At 45.8% G+C, this 23352-nt stretch overlaps 1 protein-coding gene across 3 annotated transcripts in view; it reads right to left on the minus strand.

Moving 5' to 3' along the window:
* Nucleotides 1-23352, minus strand: part of LOC132836356 (integral membrane protein GPR137-like) — a 42366-nt gene that overhangs the window by 7818 nt on the left and 11196 nt on the right. For all 3 annotated transcript variants that reach the window (XM_060855835.1, XM_060855836.1, XM_060855837.1), the window contains exons 4-7: nt 20326-20375; nt 6997-7222; nt 5672-5818; nt 4800-4928 (exon numbers count right to left, since the gene is read on the minus strand). In XM_060855835.1, coding sequence (XP_060711818.1) covers nt 4800-4928; nt 5672-5818; nt 6997-7222; nt 20326-20375 — 552 coding nt within the window. The remainder of the gene's footprint in view (nt 1-4799; nt 4929-5671; nt 5819-6996; nt 7223-20325; nt 20376-23352) is intronic.

Below are 23352 nucleotides of genomic sequence, written 5' to 3' on the forward strand. Positions count from 1 at the left end.
ATGTGATCAGTCTCACTGAAGTATGACAAAAATATTTCATTATCATTCGCACACACACTGCACCTTGAAGACTAAGTCTATCTATCTACAGCAGCCATTCTACACAAAATCAACAGAGAAGATTTGACAATGTCATTGTCTACACTATCAGCTCTCAGTGGGTCAAATATCTGGTGATTCCTATGACAGCGTGACTGTTGGAACCCAACAGAGTATTGAGCAGTTCACAATATTCTAGGTGCATTCTATCTAGTATCTTGAACAGTTTTAGCAAGACTACCCTATTTGATGTATTATACACACTGTGAAATAAAGGCCAACACCCCATTTGTCTTCTCTATTCTCATGCTGAGGTTGTACAGGACTTTAGTGAGGCCATTTTTTGGAGTACCGTGTCCAGTTCTGGTCGCCCTGTTATAGGAAGGATATTATTAAATTGGAGAGGGCTCAGAAGAGATTGATCAGGAAGATGCCAGGAATGGAGGGTTTGAGTTTTAAGGAGAGGCTGGATAGGCTTGGACTTTTTTTCACTGGAGCATAGGGGGCCGAGGTGTGGCTTTATACAAGTTTATAAGATCATGAGGGGTATAGATAAGGTGAATAGCAAAATCTTTTCCCTAGGGTGGGGGTGTTCAAAACTTGGGGGCCTATTTTTAAGATGAGAGGTGAAAGATTTAAGAGGGGCAACTTATTTACATAGAGAGCTGTTAGTGCATGGAATGATCTACCACAAGTGTGAATACAGATGCAGTTACAATATTTAAAAGACATTTGGATAAGTTCATCAAGAAGAATGGTTTAGCAGAACGTGGGCCAAATGCAGGCAAGTGGGACTAGTTTAGTTTGGGAAACTTCAATGGCATGGACGAGTTAGACCAAAGGGTCAGTTTCCATGCTGTGTGACTCTATACAGTTCATCTGGGGAGATGGGCAAGATGTTGTTGTGTTGCCATAGTCATACCAGACCAGAGGAGCTTCTCTCGTTAGAGAGAAGCAACTGGTGGTGATTTATCCTGAGGACCACCAGACCTTAGGCAAGGGAAAAGGTTGAGAAGGAGAGTCCTTCATCGTAACCCAAACCCATGCTACTGGCATCACACTGCTCTGCAAATCAACCGTCCAGCCAACTGAGCTAAACTGATTCCCACAAGGCGGGTTAGCAGCTTGGTGTTAGTACATGTGCCTACACTTCCCATACACCAAGGGCAAATAGTGTGTCATTGTGTGTAACATTAACAGTGATGTGCAAGGCTGTGTTTATAGGCAATGTTACCATTAGCTGGAGAAAGGAATGCACATGAGCAGAAATGCAGTGCAACTTTGGCTTTCAAAAAGGAGGAGAGGTGTTGCTACGTTTGGAGCTCTTTGACAGCAGTTAGTCTCACCAGCGAATTGTAACTAAGCCAGTCACACAAAGCATATATATACACAAGTTATGCCATCAGCAGACCACACAAACCAGCCATGTAAATAAGCAATGATTGCTTGGTAGTGAATTGTCAGTCATTTAATATGATTAGTAAAAGAACTCAAGGTGTCACAAGCAAATAGAACAGAAATCATTGTCCTCTCATTTGTGAGACTGGTACACGAGATTAATGACTTAACCATGCAAAAAAGCCTATTAGCTGAAGCCTAACGGAACTTCAAGCAGACACAACAACTGGCTTCATCATTGGAAAATGGGACAAATGGAGCAAATAAAGTTGCAGAGTATTCCAACGGAAGTGGACACCCCCGCCAGTCTGACTGAACTTGGAGAACACCACTGGATGAAGGCACAGCCTCACTTAGGACATATCCTGAACAGAGGGACTCCAGGTCAGCCCACAGCAAAACTCCAAAACAAAGCCAAGCATAGGCCAAACAGTTAACATTTTCTTCAGGGTCCAGGCCAGCAAGCCATTGTAGTTACTGCTCAGACTCAAGACAAAAACAAAGAGTCCCATCAAACTTAAACTGAGCAAGAGAACTCCTAGGCAGTTTTCCAGGATAGTGCACGCCCTGGAAAGTCCACCAACATCTGGTTTGGAACAACTAAATTGCTTAGCAACATGCTTGCATGTTGACCCAGGCAACAATTCAATGATTCCACAAGACCTGCCCAGTGCTATATGCCTTACGGGGTGAAAACAAAAGGCAGAACTCAGAAGGCTGGAAAGCGAAGGAATAATAAAGCCAGGGCAGTTTGCCAAATGGACAGCACTGGTCGTACCAATTGTGAAGCCCAACCGGTCAGTTTGCCATTGTAGGAATTTTAAATGAACAGTAACCTGCTTTTCACAGCTGGATAATTACCCAATCCCTCACATATATTTATCAGACTAATATGCAAAGCTGGCAAGGAGACTGTCCTTCATGAAACTGGACAGGAACCATGCGTACTTGCAGTTGCGGTTAGATGAGCATTCCCAGAAGTATGCTATGATCAATACCCATCAGGGTCTGCACCAACATAAGACTGCCCTTTGGGGTTTTGTCAATCTGTGCAATTTTCCAGCAGACGATGGAGAACACTTTATAGGGTCAATTTATTCAGATGACCTGTTATTAACAAGGAAGACAAATAAGGAGCACTTCGAGACTTCGACAGAGAAACATCTAAGGACTATCAGGTGGGTATATGCTTAGAAGGGAAAAACATGACCTACATGGACTTCAGAGTTGACAAGAGTGGGCTACACCCTATGGAAGACAGAGGCAGATGTACAGCATGGAAACAGACCCCTCAGTCCAACTCGTCCATGCTGACCAGATATCCTAAATTAATCCAGTCCCATTTGCCACCACTAGGCCCATATCCCTTTAAAGCCCTCCTATTCATAAACACATCCAGATACCTTTTAAATGTTGTAATTGTACCAGCTTCCAACACTTCCTCTGGCAGCTCATTGCAAACACAGACAACCCTCTGTGAAAAAAAAAAATGCCCCTTAGATCCCTTTGAAAGTTTTTTCCCCTCTCACCCTAAACCTGTGCCCTCTAGCTCTGGACTCCCCCACCCCAGAGAAAAGACCTTGTCTATTTACCCTATCCATGCCCTTCATGATTTTACAAATCTCTATCAGGTCACTCCTCAGCCTCTGACGCTCCAGAGAAAAACAACCCCAGCCTCTCCCTGTGACTCAAACCCTCCAACCCTGGCAACGTCCTTGTAAATTCTTTCTGCACTGTTTTAAGTTTCACAACATTTTTCCTACAGGAGGGAGACCAGAATTGCACACAATATTCCAAAAGTGGTCTAACTAATGCCCTTTACAGCTGCAACATGACCTCTCAACTCCTATAGTCAATGTTCTGACCAATATAGGATGGTGTACTAAACACCTTCTTCACTATCCTATCTACTAGAGACTCCAATTTCAAGGAACTATGAACCTGCATTCCAAGGTCTCCTTGGTCAGCAACACTCCCCAGGACATTACCATTAAGTGTATAAGTCGGCACGGTGGCACAGTGGTTAGCACTGCTGCCTCACAGCGCCTGAGACCCGGGTTCAATTCCTGACTCAGGCGACTGACTGTGTGGAGTTTGCACGTTCTCCCCGTGTCTGTGTGGGTTTCCTCCGGGTGCTCCGGTTTCCTCCCACAGTCCAAAGATGTGCGGGTCAGGTGAATTGGACATGCTAAATTGCCCGTAGTGTTAGGTAAGGGGTAAATGTAGAGGTATGGGTGGGTTGCGCTTCGGCGGGTCGGTGTGGACTTGTTGGGCCTGAGGGCCTGTTTCCACACTAAGTAATCTAATCTAAAGTCCTGCCCTGATATGCCTACCCAAAATGCAGTATCTCGAGTGTCTAAATTAAACTCCATCCACCACTCCTCGGCACATTGGCCCATTTGATCAAGATCCCATAGTAATCTGAGGTAACCTTCTTTGCTGTCCAGTACACCTCCAATTTTGGTGTCACTTGCAAAGTTACTAACTATACCTCCTAAGTTCACATCTAAATCATTTATACAAATGACGAAAAGCAGTGGAGATGTGAGGGTAGTCAAAGGTGCCCCGGCTCCCACGTCTGTGCTGGAGTTTAGGTCTTTCCTTGGGTTGGTGAATTATTCTGGAAAGTTCATATATAACCTGGCCTCAATCCTGATAGCTTTGTACCAATTCTTTAAGAAGGGTCAGCATTGGCTGCACGGTCAAGCCGTGGGTTTCAGGGAAGTGAAGAAACAGCTATCATCCTCTAAGGTGTTGACACACTATGATCCCAAGTGAGATCTGGCATTGGCATGCAATGCCACAAACCCTCCTCCACCCGCCCACCCACCCACACCCCCACCCCAGTATGGCATCGAGATAATTTCAGCTTTTAGGTCGTCCGTTCAAGAGGAACACTCAACAGTGTATTCATCCAGGACCTCGACTTATGCTGCACACAAATATGGCCAGATGGAGAAGGGAGGTTTGGCATCATATGTGGAGTCAGGAAGTTCCAACAATACCATTACGGATGTAAATTTGTCATCATAATGGACCACAAACCCCTGCTAGGTCTACTGAAAGAGGACAATGGAGTACTGCCCACAGTTTCAGGTCGAATTCAGCACTGGCCTCTCATTCTGAGTGTACTTACAAGTTGAAACACCGTCCAGGAAGCCAAGAAGCAGCCCTGAGCTGCCAGATACACAACCAGTGGTACCTTGACTGGAAGAGTTTATAACGGTTTCAAATCTTCTGGCCACACTTCCAGTGGAAGTTCTGAGAGAACATCTCCGAAGCACCGAGATCACGGGAGATTTGTTCTCACCAGGGCAGGAGAGGAGAATGACAAGGACAATGCAAACTCTCACCAGACTCACCAGATCCTGAGCTGGTCGGCGAACTCTGAAAAACAACACCAGCAGGGCTGTGGGCAGCAGCTCCCAAAAAAACAGGATGCAACCAAACACAAGGTAACCTTTGTCCCCGAGATTCGACATCAGATCAGCCTGCAGGAGATGGAGGCGAAACAAAAATTCTTTTCATTTCCAAGGAAAGTATCTGCCACCACCAGGCGCGTGCACAGGCAGGCGTCCACACAGACAGGCACACACACAGACACGCGCACAGACACGCGCCCACACAGGCAGGCACGCGCACACGCACACGCACAGTGACAATTTGGTTTAGGTTTCATTATCACACGTACTCAAGGAGTAGAGGGAAAAATGCACACAATGTCACCATTTGTGGTGCCCTCTCAGGCACAAAAATAGAAAATAAAGGAATACGTTTAAAAAGTTCATCATTACAATTTGGCAACGTAAACTCCCCACCCTCCACCTGCCCCCACCCCCCAATACCAGATCAGAGCTGAAGTGCGCTAATGTGCGTGCGCGCGCACACAATCTTATTTCATTCACCAGCAGTGTCATACCTTTACAGTCATGCCGAATCGATGATCATTTCCTCCCCCCATCTCCCAAAGGCAATAACCTGCTCGCACAGGGTCATGAGGTCGCAGGTTCAAGTCTCCCTCGAGACTGGAGCGCATAATCCGCTGCAGGAAGCAGCGACCCCAACAGCTCCTGCCCCAGCTCGAGCTTTGCCCATGACAGATACACACGCCCTCCTGGATCAAATGTTTTCCTTTTCTCTGCCTCCCTAACCCAGGCAAGAGTTAACCGGAAACAGCCAGGCCATCGGTGTGCAGTCAACAGCAAAACCACCCCCACCCCTGTCTCTCGCTCACCTGGTCAGAAACGTTGTACCAGCCATAATCAAAAGAGTCGTGCGAATCTGGTGAACACATCACAGCGACTAGGTTATAACAGGCCCGGCTGGCATACAGAAAGAACACCAGTGCTCCCACAGCTGTGGTCTGACACACCGACGTCCCCTAAAGAAAAGTCAGTCAAAAAAGAAAACATCATTTCAAGGCAGAGGACTCTTTAACAACAAGATCAGCTGCCGCTTACTGACACACGAGGCCCACTTATCCAGCTGACCACGCAGACAACACGGGCTCGAACCCCGTCCTACGCTGCATATTCCACACACACACACAACGGTTCCACATCCTGGCTCCCCACCCCCTTTTTAACCAGATCCCAATATGCTCAAAACACAAGGAATTTAAGTTACCTTTGGAATACAGACACCAGATGGGATGGTGGGATTGCGATACCCTGCTGCAGTTCAATGAGGCAGCTTACAGCCTGTTCTGAAGGTCAGTACAGGTCGTTCTGCTATAAGGCACGTTTCGTCAACGTGAATTGGCTGTAATGGGATTGATGAACTATGGACGCTGTTTGAATAATGCGAACTTTCTACTGGATGAGTATAGCAGTATCTATAGCCTGACCTGCTGGGCTTTTCCAGCACCACACTGCTCTGCCATTCTCAAGTTGCCATCACTCACTCTGCAACATCAGTACCCTTTTTCCACCCCCAGCACTCCAAACCCCAACTACTGCATAAACGCTGCCCCCTCCACACTTCACATCAGCTCTGATGAAGAGTCACCTAGACTCAAAACATTTACTTTCTCTCTCTCTCCACGGATGCTGCCTGGACCTTCTGCAATTTCCAACAAGCTTGTTTCAGATTTCCAGCAACCACGGTATTCTGCCTTTACATTGAACATCAACAGAGCATTTGTCTGAACAGGTATTATGCCCCATCTAATCTCCACACAGTTTACAGCCAAGGGTTTAGGAACGGAGGGGGAGAGTGGAGCTGCAATCCAAGTCGTTTCCCCTCCCTCGTGGGAGTCACAACGTTGACAAAGTAGTAAGCTTTACAATCCTTTCCTTCACCCATGCTTTGCACGCTCCTCTTAACAAAAATAGCAATACAGTATTCTCAAATGTATGCATGGACAGTGAGGGTATTGTTTGGTTCAAGCATAGACATTTTCCCGCCCCAACACAGAGAGCCTGTCTAAGCTAACAGACAAAGGACTGCAGCTGAGGATCGCTGTGAAGCCAATGCCTAACCAAACCCCACCGAAATACACTAATAGCTTGAACCACACCCTTGACAGCAAGGTGCACCTGCACTGTTTGTCAGGGTTACCTTGGATTCCAGGTAGATGCTGGTGGAAGGCGATGTCTTGGCAATGACGTAGAGGCAGACTGCCAGTGTGATGGCGCAGGCGACGAAGAGGGAGTCGTTGATGATGACCCGCACCAGGACGATGGTCTTGGTCTCCACGTGCTGAATCTTCACCAGCAAGGCACAGGTCAAATTCACCGTCAGAAACAGCAAGCTGGCAATTAGGAAAACCAATCGGATGGGAAGTCTGAAACCACAAACGTCGGCGTTTTGTTTCTTTTAGAAACGGAAGCCAGAAGGGGAGAAAAACCCGACCAAACATGCACAGAACTTTGCTTCTACCTAACGTCGCACAACAGAGGTGACAAAATTAATTGTGGCTGGAAATCCTAAAGAAGAACAGAAAACGATGGAAACACTTGGGAGGTTGGTAAGGTCTGTACAGAGAAAACCAGAGTTAACCAAAAGGCCAGTTGTGATCTTCCATCAGATGAGATGATGTTAATTCTACTTCAGTGTCCCCATGTGCTGCCAGACCTGCTGACTGCTTCCAGCATTTCTGTTTATGTTCCAGTACAGATTAAACTCCAGGGCTTAAAAATGTGTTGCTGGAAAAGCGCAACAGGCCAGGCAACAAAGGAACAGGAGAATCGACGTTTCGGGCATAAGCCCTTCTTCTGGAATCATTCCTGACCTGCTGCGCTTTTCCAGCAACACATTTTTAAGCTCTGATCTCCAGCATCTGCAGTCCTCACTTTCTCCCAGATTAAACTCTAGTAACCTTGCAATGGTAAACGCAGCCTTTTATGGTACTATTTTTCAACAGTTACTGGTAACCTGCACCAGAGAGGGTGTGGTATCTTCCACCATCTTTTCAGAGAGAGTTGCGAAGCCTCATGACCCTCTGCTTTAAATGGGTGACCCAAACATCTGTCTCGTGCAATCTTAAACACATTTAGCAATAGAGCATCCACAATCCGGATCAGGTAGACAATTCCAATGAGCTGCTCCCTCTGCTCCTCCTATTCCCAGTCCTACACAATCAGGCACCTTATCCTGAGACTGTGTCTCCATGTTTTAGATTCCACAGTCTGGTTTTGGAAGGGGTGTTGGGGGGGGGGGGGGGGGGGGGGGGGGGGAGAGGAGGAAGGAAGGAAGGAAAGGGGAGAGAGAAGGGGGTAGAGGGAGACGGGGGAAGGGCAGGGAAGAGAGAGAGATGGGTAAGGAAGACAGAGAGAACGCGCGAGTGCAGGGTGAGGGGGGTGGGGGGGAGAAGGGAGAGTGAGAGCGAGCGAGATCCACACAAACAGTTGCCCGAGACTGGAATTGAACCCGGTTCCCTGGCACTGTCAGCCACCGTGCAACCTATTCAAGCCACCGTGGGGCAGGATGACAGATTTCCAGCCTGAAAGGACAACCTGATCGGTTATTTGTTACAACGATCTGACAATGGTCCCCATTAATTCCACCAGCTGGCATGCTGTAATTTCAGAGAAATCAGTCCAGAGCTCAAGGCTGGGCCTATGGATTATAAGCAAACAAAAACTGCTGGAAAAGCTCAGCAGGCCCGGCAGCATCGACGGAGAGAAATCGGAGTTAACGTTTCCAGTTCGGTGACCCTTCCTCCGAACTGATGGTAGCTAGAAAATGGATAAAATGGGTAAGGAGTAAACAATAGTTGGAGATAGGGCCCAAAGAGAGAGAAGGATAGTTGGACAGACAAAGGAGTGGATAACATTCAGCCTGGGAGAACAAATAGCTGGTATCAGGGACAATTAGTGGCTAACAATGGGTGGTGTGCCCATGTGATAATAAGACCTGCTGTGTGAGGGGGTTGGGGTCAGGACTTGGGAGAGGTTGCCTGAAGCCCTAATATTGCAGCCTTCTGGACTCAATTTCAACAGAGTTCCCAACTGAGGCGATGCTCTTCCAGCGTGTGCTGAGCTACGCTGGAGCACTGCAGCAAGCCTGAGATGTTGGCCAGGAAACACAGTGGTGTGTTGAAGTGGTGGATTACAGGCTTACTAGCCCACTGGCATAAACAACGTGTCACTGTCTCCCCATAATGTCCAACCATCCCAAAATTTGACACAGGAAGAAGAACGCTTCCAATAAATACAAAGACATCTTGCTGGAAAAACTGCTCAATAAAAGAGGAAATGTAAAATTAGTCTCAAATCACTACCACAGGGCTCTCCAGCAAAGTCTACCCACATACAAACATTCCAACAAACATGACAGACGATGCACACATGCAAGTGCCTTCTGTATCTTAATCTTTATCAAGACACTCCCCTAGTTGTTGATAGTCTCAGATTTCTCTCTTTCCTGAAAGCTGTGTTGCTCAAGATGGTAACCATACAGGTGGACTCTTTGCACGCTCCCTACAGCAGATCTTATTCTCACATGTCTTTCAATCATTCTGCACTTTTGAACCTCAATGCTAAGTACCTCCAGTGCAGCCATAACTTTTTGTATGCACTTATTCAATCACCCTGTGATTTGCGTGTCCTTGTATGTTATGATCTGCCGATACTGCACGCAAAACAAAACCTTTCACCATCCTTAGGTACGTGTGACAATAACAAACCAAATCAAAATAAGTGAAGATTGGATGCATAATGGGGGGGGGGGGGGGGGGGTGGTGTACATTATTTTGGAGCAGTTAAGCAAATTCACAAATGGCGGGACTTTACAACTGTATTATATGCTGGGCAGAGGGGGAAGGGGGGGGCAGGAAAAGAGGTTTTTAAGAAAAAAGGGCTTCCACAGATGGCACCGGCAATTTAGATTTAATGTTTAATCAGATCATAATCAGTCGCAAATGTGTGTGGGGGTGGAAGTCATCGCTTCGTCATCGAGCACAGAAAACAATAAACCACTCATGTTTTGATTCACTGACAGTTTTCTGAACACCATTTGAACTCCTGGGTGAGCCTGCCATGCCAATAATCATACCCACCCACCATCCCATCCCTCCGCTGTGAACACAAATCACTTCCCATTCATCACACACTGGGCTTTTGTTATCGTCAGGTTTAAGAGCGTAATCACGGATAATGGAATTCCCGGCTCAATGATTTCTGCAGTTTTGCAGAAGCCTGTCAACTGAGAAACTTCCACAGGCTGGAGATAAGAAATGGATAATGGGGAATAAAATCCAGAAGGGACATTTTAAAAAAAAATACGCTGAATGAAAATGTTCGAGGATGTGGAGGGAGAGACCGTGAAAAAGAGGGCTCCTTTTCAGAACGGCAAGGAACAAATTTAGTAAAATACCTTACATACATATAAAAGCAAACTACTGTGGATGCTGGGAATGTAAAATAAACAAAAAAAAGGAGAAACTCATCAGGTCTGCCAGCAACTGTGGAGAGAGATCTGACACTTTTTCTGAAGAGCTCTTCAGTTCTGAAGAAGAGTCGCAGCAGGCTTTACACATTCATTCTAGGCCTTCCATGTTTCTACAACATGTGCTGACTTTCACACCCTATAGGTAAATTTTATGTGCAATATTAGCACTGGTCGGGGTGGTGGGGACATGAACGTGCTCAGTTACACCTAAAGAAAAGGAAGCGAAGGGTTGGAAAAGCTCTCAGGAGCTAGTGTACATAGTGGATCCATGTTTTTTTTTTAAAAAAACCCTCAGAGAACTGGGCCAAACCCAGCCTGTCCAGCTCTCTCTGCTGTCTGGGTAAGACAACTTCAGTGGAGACTGCCAGGACACTAGTAATCCAGAGGCCCAGTATAATGCTGTGGAAACAGGGGTTCAAAGCCAGGCATGGCTAGGAATACTGTGGTAAGTAACTCACTGCCAGACTCCCCAAAGCCTGTCCACAAGTCAGGAGTGTGAGGGAATACTCCCCACTTGCCCCTAGATGGGGGCAGCTCCAACAACATTCAAGAAGCTCGACACTCTCCAGGACAAAGCAACCCCCGCTTGATTGGCATCACATCCACAAGTATCTGCTCCCTTCACCACCGATGTTCAGCAGCATGTACCATCTACAAGGTGCACTGCAGAAATCCACCAAATATCCTCAGACAGCTCCTTCCAAACTCACGACCACTTTCTTCTCATAGGACAGGGGCAGTGGGTAATTGAGAACACCAACCCCTGCGAGTCCCCTCCGAGCCACTCACCATCCGGACTTGGAAATGCATCGGCCATTCCTTCAGTGTCGCTGGGTCAGAATCCTAGAACTCTCTCCCTAACGACATTGTGGGTCTACCCATAGCACATGGAATGCAGCGGTTCAAGAAGGCAGCTCACCCCCACCTTCTCAAGGGGCAACTAGAGACAGGCAAGAAATGTTGGGCCCAGCCAGCAACCCGCCCAGCCAGCAACCCACATATCCCACAAATTCATTTTTTAAGAAAGGCAGCTTACGGAATTTTTAATTAAATTAATAACTCCAAGGACATAAAACCCATTTCAGTAATGGCGCTATGAAACTATCGCCAACTATCATTTACAAAATACCTGGTTCACTAACGTTCTTCAGCAAAGGAAATCAGAGAAAGCTTTACACATCATCTACAGGAGATACAGGAAAGTGCTCAACCATGGGGTGGTGGCGGGGGGGGGGTTCATTTGTTCAGTAGAATTAAGGACATCTGTTCTTAGCATCTATCGGTGTAAATAAGGTGATAACATTTGTTCACTTGTGGAATGTGTGGCAGTACTTCCTTCTCACCCTGAGGGCTGGAAGCTGCATGTACTTCACATTGGGATGGTACAGAACTGAGTTTCTGGTTTATATTGAAGACTCTTAACAAACCTTATACTCAATAGGAAAAGAACTTATAATGTAATAAGCCGAGTGGAACATGCACATAATAGAACAATCCTGACACATTCTCACGTATACCACACTGAGCAGATTTGAATGTGTGAAGCTCAGCTCCCAAATCTGGACTGTTCTGGAATGTGAATGTCTCGTTACCCTTACAAGCTAGGAAAACACAAAGGCTAAAACTGACATAGTAAGGTGTGTGAGTGCGCGAGAGAGTGAGAGTGAGACAGGGCAGAAGCTGGTGGAAAGGTTAACGTTTTATGGTCTGATTTGGGTGTACACTTGTTTGTCATGGATTGATTGTGTGTGTGTTGTTCCCTGGAGCTTGAGATCAGGGAATGTTATGAATTTAACTTGCGTTTTGGGAATCTAAGATGATTTTAAAAGAAAAAGCCATTTTCTAGGACAATGATACTGGGAATGTTAGCCGAGCGAGGTTACCTCATGGCCTTTCCACATAATTTAGACTAGTCTCTCATTACGATGTCCTGTTAAAAAGGATCCTGTCTGGTTCAAGGGAGTCCCACTTGGAAGTGCATGTAGCTTAATTAATCATGCGTACACAGACCTGTCAATCAGTTTCTCTTCCTCTGCAAACCTTTGCCTATTTATTGCTTCTTATCTGACTAATGACATGTGGTGTTTTTTGTAATTTTAACACCAAATTCTGTATAAAGACAGCAGCAATAAGGGAACAGCCTGAGAGAGCTCTGAGGGGCTAAGAGCTGATGCTGCTCCTCTGCTAAAGCCTAACTTGTAGGAACGTACAAGACAAAAGTGAGGACTGAAGATGCTGGCAACCAGAGTTTAGATCAAAGTGGCGTTGGAAAAGCACAGCAGGTCAGGCAGCATCGACGTTTCGGGCAAAAGCCCTTCAGGAATAGAGGGAGGAAGCCTCCAGGGTGGAGAGATGAATGGCATTTTTTTTCTTCTCTCTCTCTCTCTCTCTCTCTCTCTCTCTCCACTTTAATCTATAACCTTGTAGGTATCTATTGGTTAAACAAAAGGTAATAATTTAAACTAAACTGTGGCTACCACAAAGCACAATCTCCAGGATGAACCAAGAGAGGCTACAGGTCCAGTCCATCAGGAATTCCCTGAGCTGTCTCGAATAGGTACTTTAAACACATCTGCTGCCTCTGTACAGTCTGACGGCTCTACAGCAAATGTGGTTTACTCTCAAGTGCCCTCTGAAATGGTCAGCCAAGCCATTCAGTGCAATGCCAATGAAAGATGGCCAACAGGGACTGGCAAGGTGCTCATACCTCATAAAAGGATGAATACCCAAGATCTTTGCAAGCTTCAACAACTCTGAGCGCACAAAAAACTATTACAGTCATTAAGCAAAAAGTTGCAGCTGTTGGAAATCTGAAACAAAGACAGAATGCACTGTAGAAATTCAGCAGGTCTGGCAGCAACCGTGGAGAGAAAGTGTGTGTTAATGTTTCGGGTCCAGTGACTCTCCACCAGACTGTGACCTCTTACAGAGTTAGCAAGTACGCTCTGACAGCTTGTGCAGTAAATGCCATTTTGGGCCCAAAGGAAACATTTTTGGAGGTTGAAATTGACGTACACACACCTCTACACAGCCCAGGGGAGAGAAATCGTGGGCCTTAGTGCTTTCATTGTTTGCAGGACCCCTTCCACCTGCTAAGCCCAACCTTTAACTCTGAAAGCAAAATTTGCTGGAGATTACAGCAGGTCAGGCAGTATATCCAGAGACAGAAAGCAAAGTAACGACTTAAGTCTAGATGAATCTTCATCAGAGCTCTGACAAAGCGTTATCTCAACTCAAAATGGTAGCTTGCTTTCATAGAAATCATAGAATCCCTACGGTGTGGAAGCAGGCCATTCAGCCCCTTGAGTCCATACCAACCCTCCAAACAGCACGCCACCCAGACTCTTTTCCTATCCCTGTAATTCTGCATTTCCTATGGCTAACCCACATAGCCTGCACATCCCTGGACACTATGGGCAATTCAGCATGACCAATCCACCCTAATCTGCACATCTCTGGGCTTTCTCTCCATGGATGTTGCCTGGCCCGCTGTGATTTCCAGCACTTTGTGTTTTCAGTACAGATTCTAGCATCTGCAGTAATTTACTGCAACCTTTAACTCTCCTCCTCACATCCTTCATAATTGGGAACTGGGATCCAAATGTGCCCCTCCATCCATCCAACATTATGTAATGCCGTCACAAAACAAGGGCCTTCTATAATGTGTGTTAACATTGGGGTATTTGGGCTCACACAGAAGAGCCTACGGAAAAACATTAATACCTTTTGCAATTGTTAACCTTCTATTAGTTATAGTCCCAGCCTTTTGAAATAATTCATTCTTTCATCTTCCTGGTATTTAAATTGTACGAGAAACAGGCAAGAAATAAACCTGCTTTTTTCTAATGAAATAACCAACTCCCTCCTACATATGAAAGCCTTCATCCAAGATACAATTTCCACAGACTGATGTGATGACAATGCATTAAATGTGACATGTGCACAGTTACTACCATTCCCAACACATCTCTGATTTAACTTAAATAATGGACAGTGTCTATGGAGACACCTATAATGAATAGTACCTGAACATTCGCAGCATTAAGCTTGAGATTCCACATTTTTTTGTAACAAATACACTACCTCAGAAATACCCAATTTTCCTGGTTACACAGCTAAGTATTCCTTTGTTGTCAGATTTAAAACTGCTCAGTGTTTTTGTAGTCTCATTCTCTTCACCCGTTACAACCTACCCGTTTTCTCTGTCAATGATTGTAATTTGCCCCCATCTCTCCCCACTCCATCTGCAGCATCGCTTTCTCACCCTTTGATGCAGCTTCCCCATCTCCCCTCCCCAACCTAATCAACCCATTTCCTGATTACTTCCCCATCTCCCTTCCACAACCTAACTACTGGAACCCTCTCGCTCTCCTCACCTGCTGCAGTATCTTATGCTTCTCCTGCCTCACCCTCCACAAACAGGTACCTCTTGGGCCCAGTTCTGTTACAATGCACCATTTGGTGTCCAAACAAGTTTATTAAAAAGTATTAGCTAGGCAACTAATTGTAATGATCCATTGTTCAGGGGTGTGTCGGTTCGGTGCATTAATCAGGGGAAATGTAGAGTAAAATGATAGGGGAACACGTCTGGGTGGATTACTCTTCGGAGGGTCGGCAGATTTGTTCGGCCAAATGGCCTGTTTCCACACTGTAGGGATTCTATGATTATACCTCTGGCTATCAGTATCGAGTGTTGTCAAATTGCAGCCAAAGCCAGAAGTCCTAGTGATGAGACAGACACTTTGGATCAAGGATGACCTGCTTCCTCATTGGCCAGTTGTGTCCAGAGGTCCAAAGCGCGAGCCGCAGACCCTGCTCCAATCGGGACAGGCAGAAGATGGAGCAGAGATTGGCACACTCTCTCCAACTCATCGACAGTGTGCTCCCAGAGAAGTCTCTCGATGGGTTTCTGCGCCTTCTCAAATGAATCTTGGTCAGTCACAAGCCCGGCACTCCCATAAGTTGGCAAAAACGTTAAAGCTCTCCAGAGAGATGCTTTAGAGAGGGCACATCCAGCTCGATCAAACTCAGTAGGGCAAGGTGACTCAGGAGTCAGTCAACGTGTGCTGCTCAGTGCAGTAATTCACCCCTCACCAACTGAGTAGCCGTTCTTCATCGTAATCTAACAAGCTGTTCAACTGGGGAGGCATGACAACAAACTGAATTCGATCAGCTGAATGGCCTGCTTCCATACTGTAGGAATTCTATGAAAGAATAGTTAGGAGGTGTCATTGTGAATTGATTTGGAGCCAACCCAAACTGAGGGGCCAAAAGCCATGATCTTACTGAATGGCGGAGCAGGCTCGAAGGGCCAAATGGCCTACTCCTCTTCCTATTTTTGTATTGTCTAAGAAAACTGCATTGTTCTGTTAACTCCACAGCCGTACAAAGTTCACAGCCATTAGTTTCTTCATCAAAATGCTTTAATCCAAAACATAAAGGCAGAGATGTTGTGCAGGAGGTTCTGCACAAGACGCAAGTGTCATACAGGTCGACAGCATGGAAACAGGTTCCATGACCCAACTTATCCATACCACCCAGTTTTCACAATTCACCTAGTCCCATTCGCCTGTGTTTGGTCCATATCCCTCCATACCTATCCAATCCATCCACCTACCTATCCAAAATGTTTCTGAAATGACAAAATTGTATTCGCCTCCACTACCACCACTGGCATACACTCATCACTTTGTGTGTGAAAAATATTGCCCCTCTGGACCGTTCTGTGTCTCTCCCCTCTCACCTGAAAACCGTCTACTTTTAGACTCCCCTCCCATGGGGAAAAGCTATTGGCTATTCTACCTTAGCTTTGATTTTATAAACCTTGAGAAGCTCATCCCTCAGAGTATGAATGTAGGGAGTAAACTGCAGTTGATCCAGGTGGCAGACAGGGAGAGCAGCCTTACAGCCACCACACCCTCCAGTGTCGCAAACAGTGCAAGTTGAAACCACAGAGTTTACTGGCTTGGCCGAGGCAATGGAAACACTCTGTGGTGATGCATTTCCACCCAGCTTCCTGTCAGCACTGGGAACGGACTTGCCAATTCAGCTTCTCCACAACAAACAGCCACTCGCTTCTCAAAAAAATTGCAGCTGCAGAAATCACATCAGAAGGCAGCTGGGGTAAAGAGGAAGTTAAAGAGTGTGGGTGAAAAGGAAGGCCACAAGAAGAACTACAGATCTGAAGAGGCATCAGTTTAGATGTCAGCCCGGACAGAACACAGGAAGTGAGAGATTTCATTCATTCAAGTCAGAAAAATATTTTGATGGCCAGAGCGGTGGAGAGGATCATTTTCAGAATCCAGTCCCGAATCAAACGCAAGGAGACAGTTTCTGTGCAAAATTCCAGGGGGGTTGCTGTGTAATGGCCTATTGGCATTACCGCTGGACTGTTAATTCAGATACTCAGGTAACACTCTGGGAACCTGGGCTCAAATCCCGCCGTGGCAGATAGATCATGGAGTCATAGAGATGTACAGCACCTCCAGTTCAACTCGTTCATGCCGACCAGATATCCCAACCCAATCTAGTCCCACTTGCCAGCCCATATACCCCCAAACCCTTCCTATTCATGTCCCCATCCAGATGTCTTTTAAATGTTGTCATTGTACCAGCCTCCACCACTTCCTCTGGCAGCTCATTCCATACACGTACCACCCTCCGTGTGAAAAAGTTGCCCCGTAGGTCTCTTTATATCTTTGCCCCCCTCACCCTAAACCTATGCCTTCTAGTTCAGGACTCCCCCACCACAGGGAATAGACCCTGTCTATTGCCCCTCATGCTTTTGTAAACCTCTATAAGGTCACCCCTCAGCCTCCGACGCTCCAGGGAAAACAGCCCCAGCCTGTTCAGCCTCTCCCTATAGCTCAAATGCAGCAACCTGGCAACATCCTTGTAAATCTTTTCTGAACTCTTTCAAGTTGCACTTCTCCAGTAAACTGTTTGGTAGTCATGATTTGGAGAACCATCAACAACACTAACTGCCGGCCTAAAGTGGACAGGATCTCCAAACATATAGACACAGACATCAAGTTTCCGCAGAATTGCACTCAAGCAGGAAAGATCCCAAAAGGATTACGGATCACAAACCCACTCAAGTCAACCTACAACACGGACTATGCGGAGAGATTATGCCACCACAGCTGTCACAAACTCCTCAATCAGCTTGTGCACCAACTCTACATCAGGCACCACAACCTTGAAATTAAGATGGTGTCCACACTCTCAGCCTGCACTCAGGATACAGCAGTACAGTTACGGGACATTGCCTAACAGACAAGGCGACAAAACTACACCACATACACGCACACACCAAGAAGAAGAAACTGGACAAACTCGGCATCACCAGCAGTAGCCAAGCCCACCCCAGCACCACAATGGATTATGTTATCACTGCGGGGAAGTCAATTGTCAACTTATTGGACCACACCCTTCGACCACAAGAGACTAAAGTTCTTAGCAGGGGTCTCAATTTCTGCCAAAATGGACCCCATGGTTCTTGCAGCAGACACGGAAGAATTCATCAGATGAACAAGACTCCAGCAATTCATTCAAGATGCCAGTAGTGGTCGCAATGAGCCCGCCGACAAACCAGAACAATCATCACAGGAATCGGTAGAGAAGCGACCAAAGGAGGGGTCAACTTGGACCCCACTGGAGCTCTGCTGCCCTGGGCTTGACAAGTGTGCTCAAACTGTCAGGAAATATATAAATGCCAGATTCATTAGCCGTACCGAAAAGGTAGAGCAGAACATCACCTGATCACAATGCTCTCAAAACCAATCACAACAACATTGTCATCAAACCAGCATCTCCAAATCCTGGGTTGAATGAATGAACGATTACTTTTATTGTCACACATACCTTGAAGAAACAGCAAAAAGTGTTGTTGCCAAAATCCGGTACAATTGAAAGTTACGAAAAGAATAAAAAGAAATTATTTAAATAAGAGTTTTTATCCTCTGTGTAAGTTGGGTCTCAATCATGGCTTCTGCAAGGTCTCTGAAAGGTGTTCCAGTCCTCAAGGAGTCTCACTCCAGGAGGAGCAACAACAGTGCCACAGGCTTTACTGCCACCTAATTCCACAAAGAGCCACCACTCTGGGCACTACCACATCGGGCCCAGCCGCTGGGCCCAGCCACTATCAAAAGTCCCAATCCATGCCACCGATGCTGCAGCGACCGCCCCAAAGATGAAGAAAGAAAAGAAAAAGACAAAGACGAAATGTACATAGAGACACAGATGCTGCTGGCCTGGAGAGGGTGGGCTCTGACAAGCCCAGAAACTACCTACCATGCCACCATCTTGGATATACCATCATCAATTATTTTACCAAAAAGAAACTTACAGCACAGCTAAGACAAGGCCCCACCAAAACATTCACGGTTGAATCATGGCACAACCTCCATTTTGGGAATTACAACGTATTAACTCTCTAATTTCAGTACAAGGACTCACACAACAGAAGATGCCCCTCACTCTGCACAAAATGTTCAATGTCCCATTGGAGACCACAAAGCAGGAGGTGCTGTACCCTGTGTGAAACCATGTAACCAGTGGACACCACAGGACAATGTGCACACGCATATCATGAAACTTTGTATTGTGACAATGTTATGACATTGGGAGGTTACTTTTGCCCCTTGTTTTCTGAAGAGAGGCTGTAAGGCAGAGGTGTCGAGCAGCCTGGGGTATTGTAAACAGAGTGGGAGGCCTTGTGTTGTGTTTAACAGCCTGAATGGGTGTGGCCAGCTCGCCCAGATCCAGATTTCTGGGTTTTGGGTTTTATTTCCAGTAGTTTCAGAAGCTATTGGGGTCTGAACGGAGTTGGAAGCTTCAGTGAATGTCTCCTGGCTGCTACTCTCTCTAGGTTTTCTCTTGACTGGAGAACTGCCTGTGAGAATCTGTGTCTGAATTTGCCTTTTAGCCAATGGGTGTGCATATAGGATGTTACTATATTGGAACAGTTAGTTAGTAATGGTTACTGTATCTATTATTGTTAACTTTTCCAATAGAGTTGTTATTCTAAATTCCTCTTCCTCTGGTTGTACCTTTAACTACAGTGTTTAAATAAATTGTGTTTTGCTTAACGCCAAATAGTTTAACTAGTTGCATTGCATCTGGAACATAGGGACATAGAAGGGTGCAGTACAGAATAGGCCCTTTGGCCCACGCTGTTTTGCCAAGGTTTAATCCTGATATAAAAAATAATAACTTAACCTACGCACCCCTCAACTCACTGCTATCCATGTGACGTCCAGCAGTCACTTAAATGTCCCTAATGACTCTGCTTCCACCACCACTGCCGGCAACACATTCCATGCATTCACAACTCTCTACATAAAGAACCTTCCTCTGACGTCTCCTCTATACCTTTCCCCTAATATCTTAAAACTATGACCCCTCATACCTGTCAATCCTGCCCTGGGGAAAAGTCTCTGGCTATTGACTCTACCTATTCCTCTCATTATCTTGTGTACCTCGATCAGGTCTCCTCTCTTCCTCCTCCTCTCCAGAGAGGAAAGTCTGAGCTTATTCAACCTTCCTTCATAAGGCAAGCCCTCCAGTCCAGGCAGCATCCTGGTAAACCTGCTTTGCACCCTCTCCAAAGCCTCTGTATCTTTCCTATAGCAGGGCAACCAGAACTGGACACAATATTCAAGTAATATTCACATTTGCCTTTTAAAAGTAAGAAAAGGTTAGAGTCGAGACTATCACCTTAAAATATTTTGAGGGGGGTTGGTCTGATCCACGACCATATTGGTGGTGCAGTCCGCCCATACTGGGTTCTGCACTGGTGATTCCAGGCTCAGATCCCTGAACAATTCCAGCCATGCATTATGCGGTGTACCCACACCAGGAATACTGAAGCAGCAATGGCACCATTCTCCAGCACATTTAATCAATCATTTGTTTTCCCCTGTTTCTTTTATTAATTCTCTATATTCAACAAGCACGCTTTGGTCCCGAATACGTAACAGCAGAAGTGTCACTTACAGCTTTTTGGCCATCTCGGGGAAATATTTTGCTTTCGTCTTGAAGACTACCTGGAATGAAAGTTTTAAAACGCGATCACTCAAAGCAAAACGTGGTAGAAATCACAGCAGGGGAGGAACAGGATTGATATGGGGAGTGGGAGGAACGAGCAAACACCTCCTGCATCAGAAGCCGGCTGTGGAGGAGTCCCGCCTTTGACCACATTGCTGAATGCTCACCCTCCCAATTAAGAAGCAAAGCAATGAAACAAATTCCCCAGTAATGTATAGAATGTTAAAGTAACTTTACTTTCTATTGTTTCTTTGGTGGCAGTTGCTTACATTTGCTGGAACTAATTGCTGACTCGTATGCATTCGGCTGTTTAACTTCCGTAGAGTCAGAGATGTACAACAAGGAAACAGACCCTTTGGTCCAACTCATCCAGATATCCTAAATTAATCTAGTCCCATTTGCCATCACTTGGCTCATATCCCTCTCAACCCTTCCTATTCATCCATCCACATGCCTTTTAAATGTTGTCAATGTACCAGCCTCCACCACCTCATTCCAGGCACACACCACCCTCTGCGTGAAAACGTTGCCTCTTACATCCCCTTCGTATCTCCCTGCTCCCCCTTCACCTTAAATTTATGCCCTCGAGTTTTGGACTCGCTTACCCTGGCTATTCACACTATCTGTGATCTTAAGGTCACTCCTTAGACTCCAGTGCTCAAGAGAAAGTAGCCCAGCCTATTCAGCCTCTCCCTATAGCTCAAACCCTCCAACTCTGGAAACATCCTGGTAAATATTTTCTGAACCCAGTCGCAGATTCACAACATCCTGCTTATAGCAGGGAGACCAGAATTGAACACGATATCCAAACGTGGCCTCATTAAGGTCCTGTACAGCCACAACAACATGATCTCCCAACTCCTATACTGAATGCAATTGATGATAAAGGCAGGTGTACCAAACGTCTCTTTCACCACCTTGTCTGCCTGCAATTCCATTTTCAATTAAGTATGAACTCATACTCCAAGGTCTTTGTTCAGCAAAACTCCCCAGGACCCAACATTAAGTGCACTCTGTGGTTTCCGACACAACATATTGGAGTTTGCAACTATCAAATAGTTATGTTATGGAGGCAGTGTGCAATACCGGTGCTAGGACAACAGGATACCTTTGCTCCAGTGTTACGATGAAAATAATTCTGCTGCGTGAAATGTTGAACGGGTCGGGCTTATATGCATTGGAGTTTAAAAGAATGAGAGGTGACCTCTTATTTGAATGTGAACTTGATGGGGCTGGATATAGGGAGGATGGTTCCTCTTGTGTGGAAGCCTAGAACCTGGGGACTGTGTAAGGATAGGGAGGTCTCACTTTAAAGACAGGGACTAGGGGAACTGTTTTCTCTGAAAGAGAGAATGAAGCACGTTCTATACAAGCACCACCCTCTGCATGACAAAGTTACTCCTCAGGATCTTTTTGCATCTTTCCCCTCTCACCTTAAACCTATGCCGTCTGGTTTTGGCCTCCTCTATCCTACCACCACCCTCCTTGCACCGTCACAAACTGTGAGGGGACTCTATTCAGACAACAAACAAAACTAATGTCATTTACAAAATACTATGCAAGGACTGTAACAAACACTACTTTGGACAAACAAGCAGAAAATTAGCCACCAGGATATATTAACATCAACTAGCCACAAAATGACAAGACCCTCTCTCACTAGTATCCTAACATACAGATAAGGAAGGACACCATTTCGACTGGGACAACACATCCATTCTAGGACAAGCCAACAGAGACACGCACGAGAATTCCTAGATTCATGGCATTCCAACCGAAACTCTATCAACAAACACATCAAGTTAGACCCCATCTGCCACCCCTGAGAAAAAAGAACAGGGAGTGACATCACCAACCCAAACATAAATACAAAGCAGGAATCATCAACAGTGCTTCATCCGAAGGCCCACTAGGTTACCTACTAGGGTGACGAAACGTCTGGAAATGAACCTTCCAACTCAGCAAGCAAACCAACATCCAGTAATACACACTGCTTAGAGGAACCTTTGCATTTGAAAATTGCCACAGATCCACTGGGTACTATTTTCAGACCAGTACTTTGCTTTCTTCCACCTCGCTTGCTGAACATAACAATTCCTTTCTGATCCACACGTGCTGCCTACCTTCAGAATGCTCGTCTTAGCAAATGCACCTAGCCAGCAGCTTTTCAACGACAAGGTAACCAAACGTCTTGATTAATGCAAACCTGTGGGCATGTTTGCCAAGCAGTCACCAGGCAGTGTTTAGAAGCAGGAACTCTGACTAAGCAGAGTGGGAATAAAGCCTGGCTGTCAATATGAATAAGCTTTTCACTTTTGCACACAGAAAGCCAATTTCTCTCCTGTCTGCAGCTGCAGCTCATCTCAGCATTGCACAATGACCTCCGAATTGACACACAACCCTCAAACTGCCAACCAGTCACGTTACAAAATCCTTGTAACACGCACAGAGCAGAAACAAAAAAGGCAAGGGGCCAGTCTGTTGTCTGACAACAATAAAATGCAAGTCAACTTCCCCAAAGCAAAGGGGAAACTAAACATTAGCTTTTATGTTAAGGGATTAAGTTTTGGAGCTGCAGCTATACACAACTCTGGTGCAGCTGCATTTGGAGTATTGCATACAGTTCTGGTCACCGCATCACAGGAAGGACGTGGAAGCTTTGGAAAGGGTTCAGAGGTGATTTACCAGGATGTTGTCTGGTATGGAGGGAAGGTCTTATGAGGAAAGGCTGAGGGACTGGAGGCTGTTTTCATTAGAGAGAAGGAGGTTGAGAGGTGACTTAATTGAGACTTATAAGATGATCAGAGGGTTAGCTAGGATGGACAGTGAGCGCCTTTTTCCTTGGATAGTGATGTATAGCACAAGGGGGCATAGCTTTAAATTAAGGAGTGCTAGACATAGGACAGATGTCAGGGGTAGTTTCTTTACTCAGAGTATTGGAGCATGGAATGCCTTGCCTCCAACAGTAGTAGACCT

This window comes from Hemiscyllium ocellatum, chromosome 46 (assembly GCF_020745735.1).
Source record: "Hemiscyllium ocellatum isolate sHemOce1 chromosome 46, sHemOce1.pat.X.cur, whole genome shotgun sequence".
NCBI classification, from domain to species: domain Eukaryota; kingdom Metazoa; phylum Chordata; class Chondrichthyes; order Orectolobiformes; family Hemiscylliidae; genus Hemiscyllium; species Hemiscyllium ocellatum.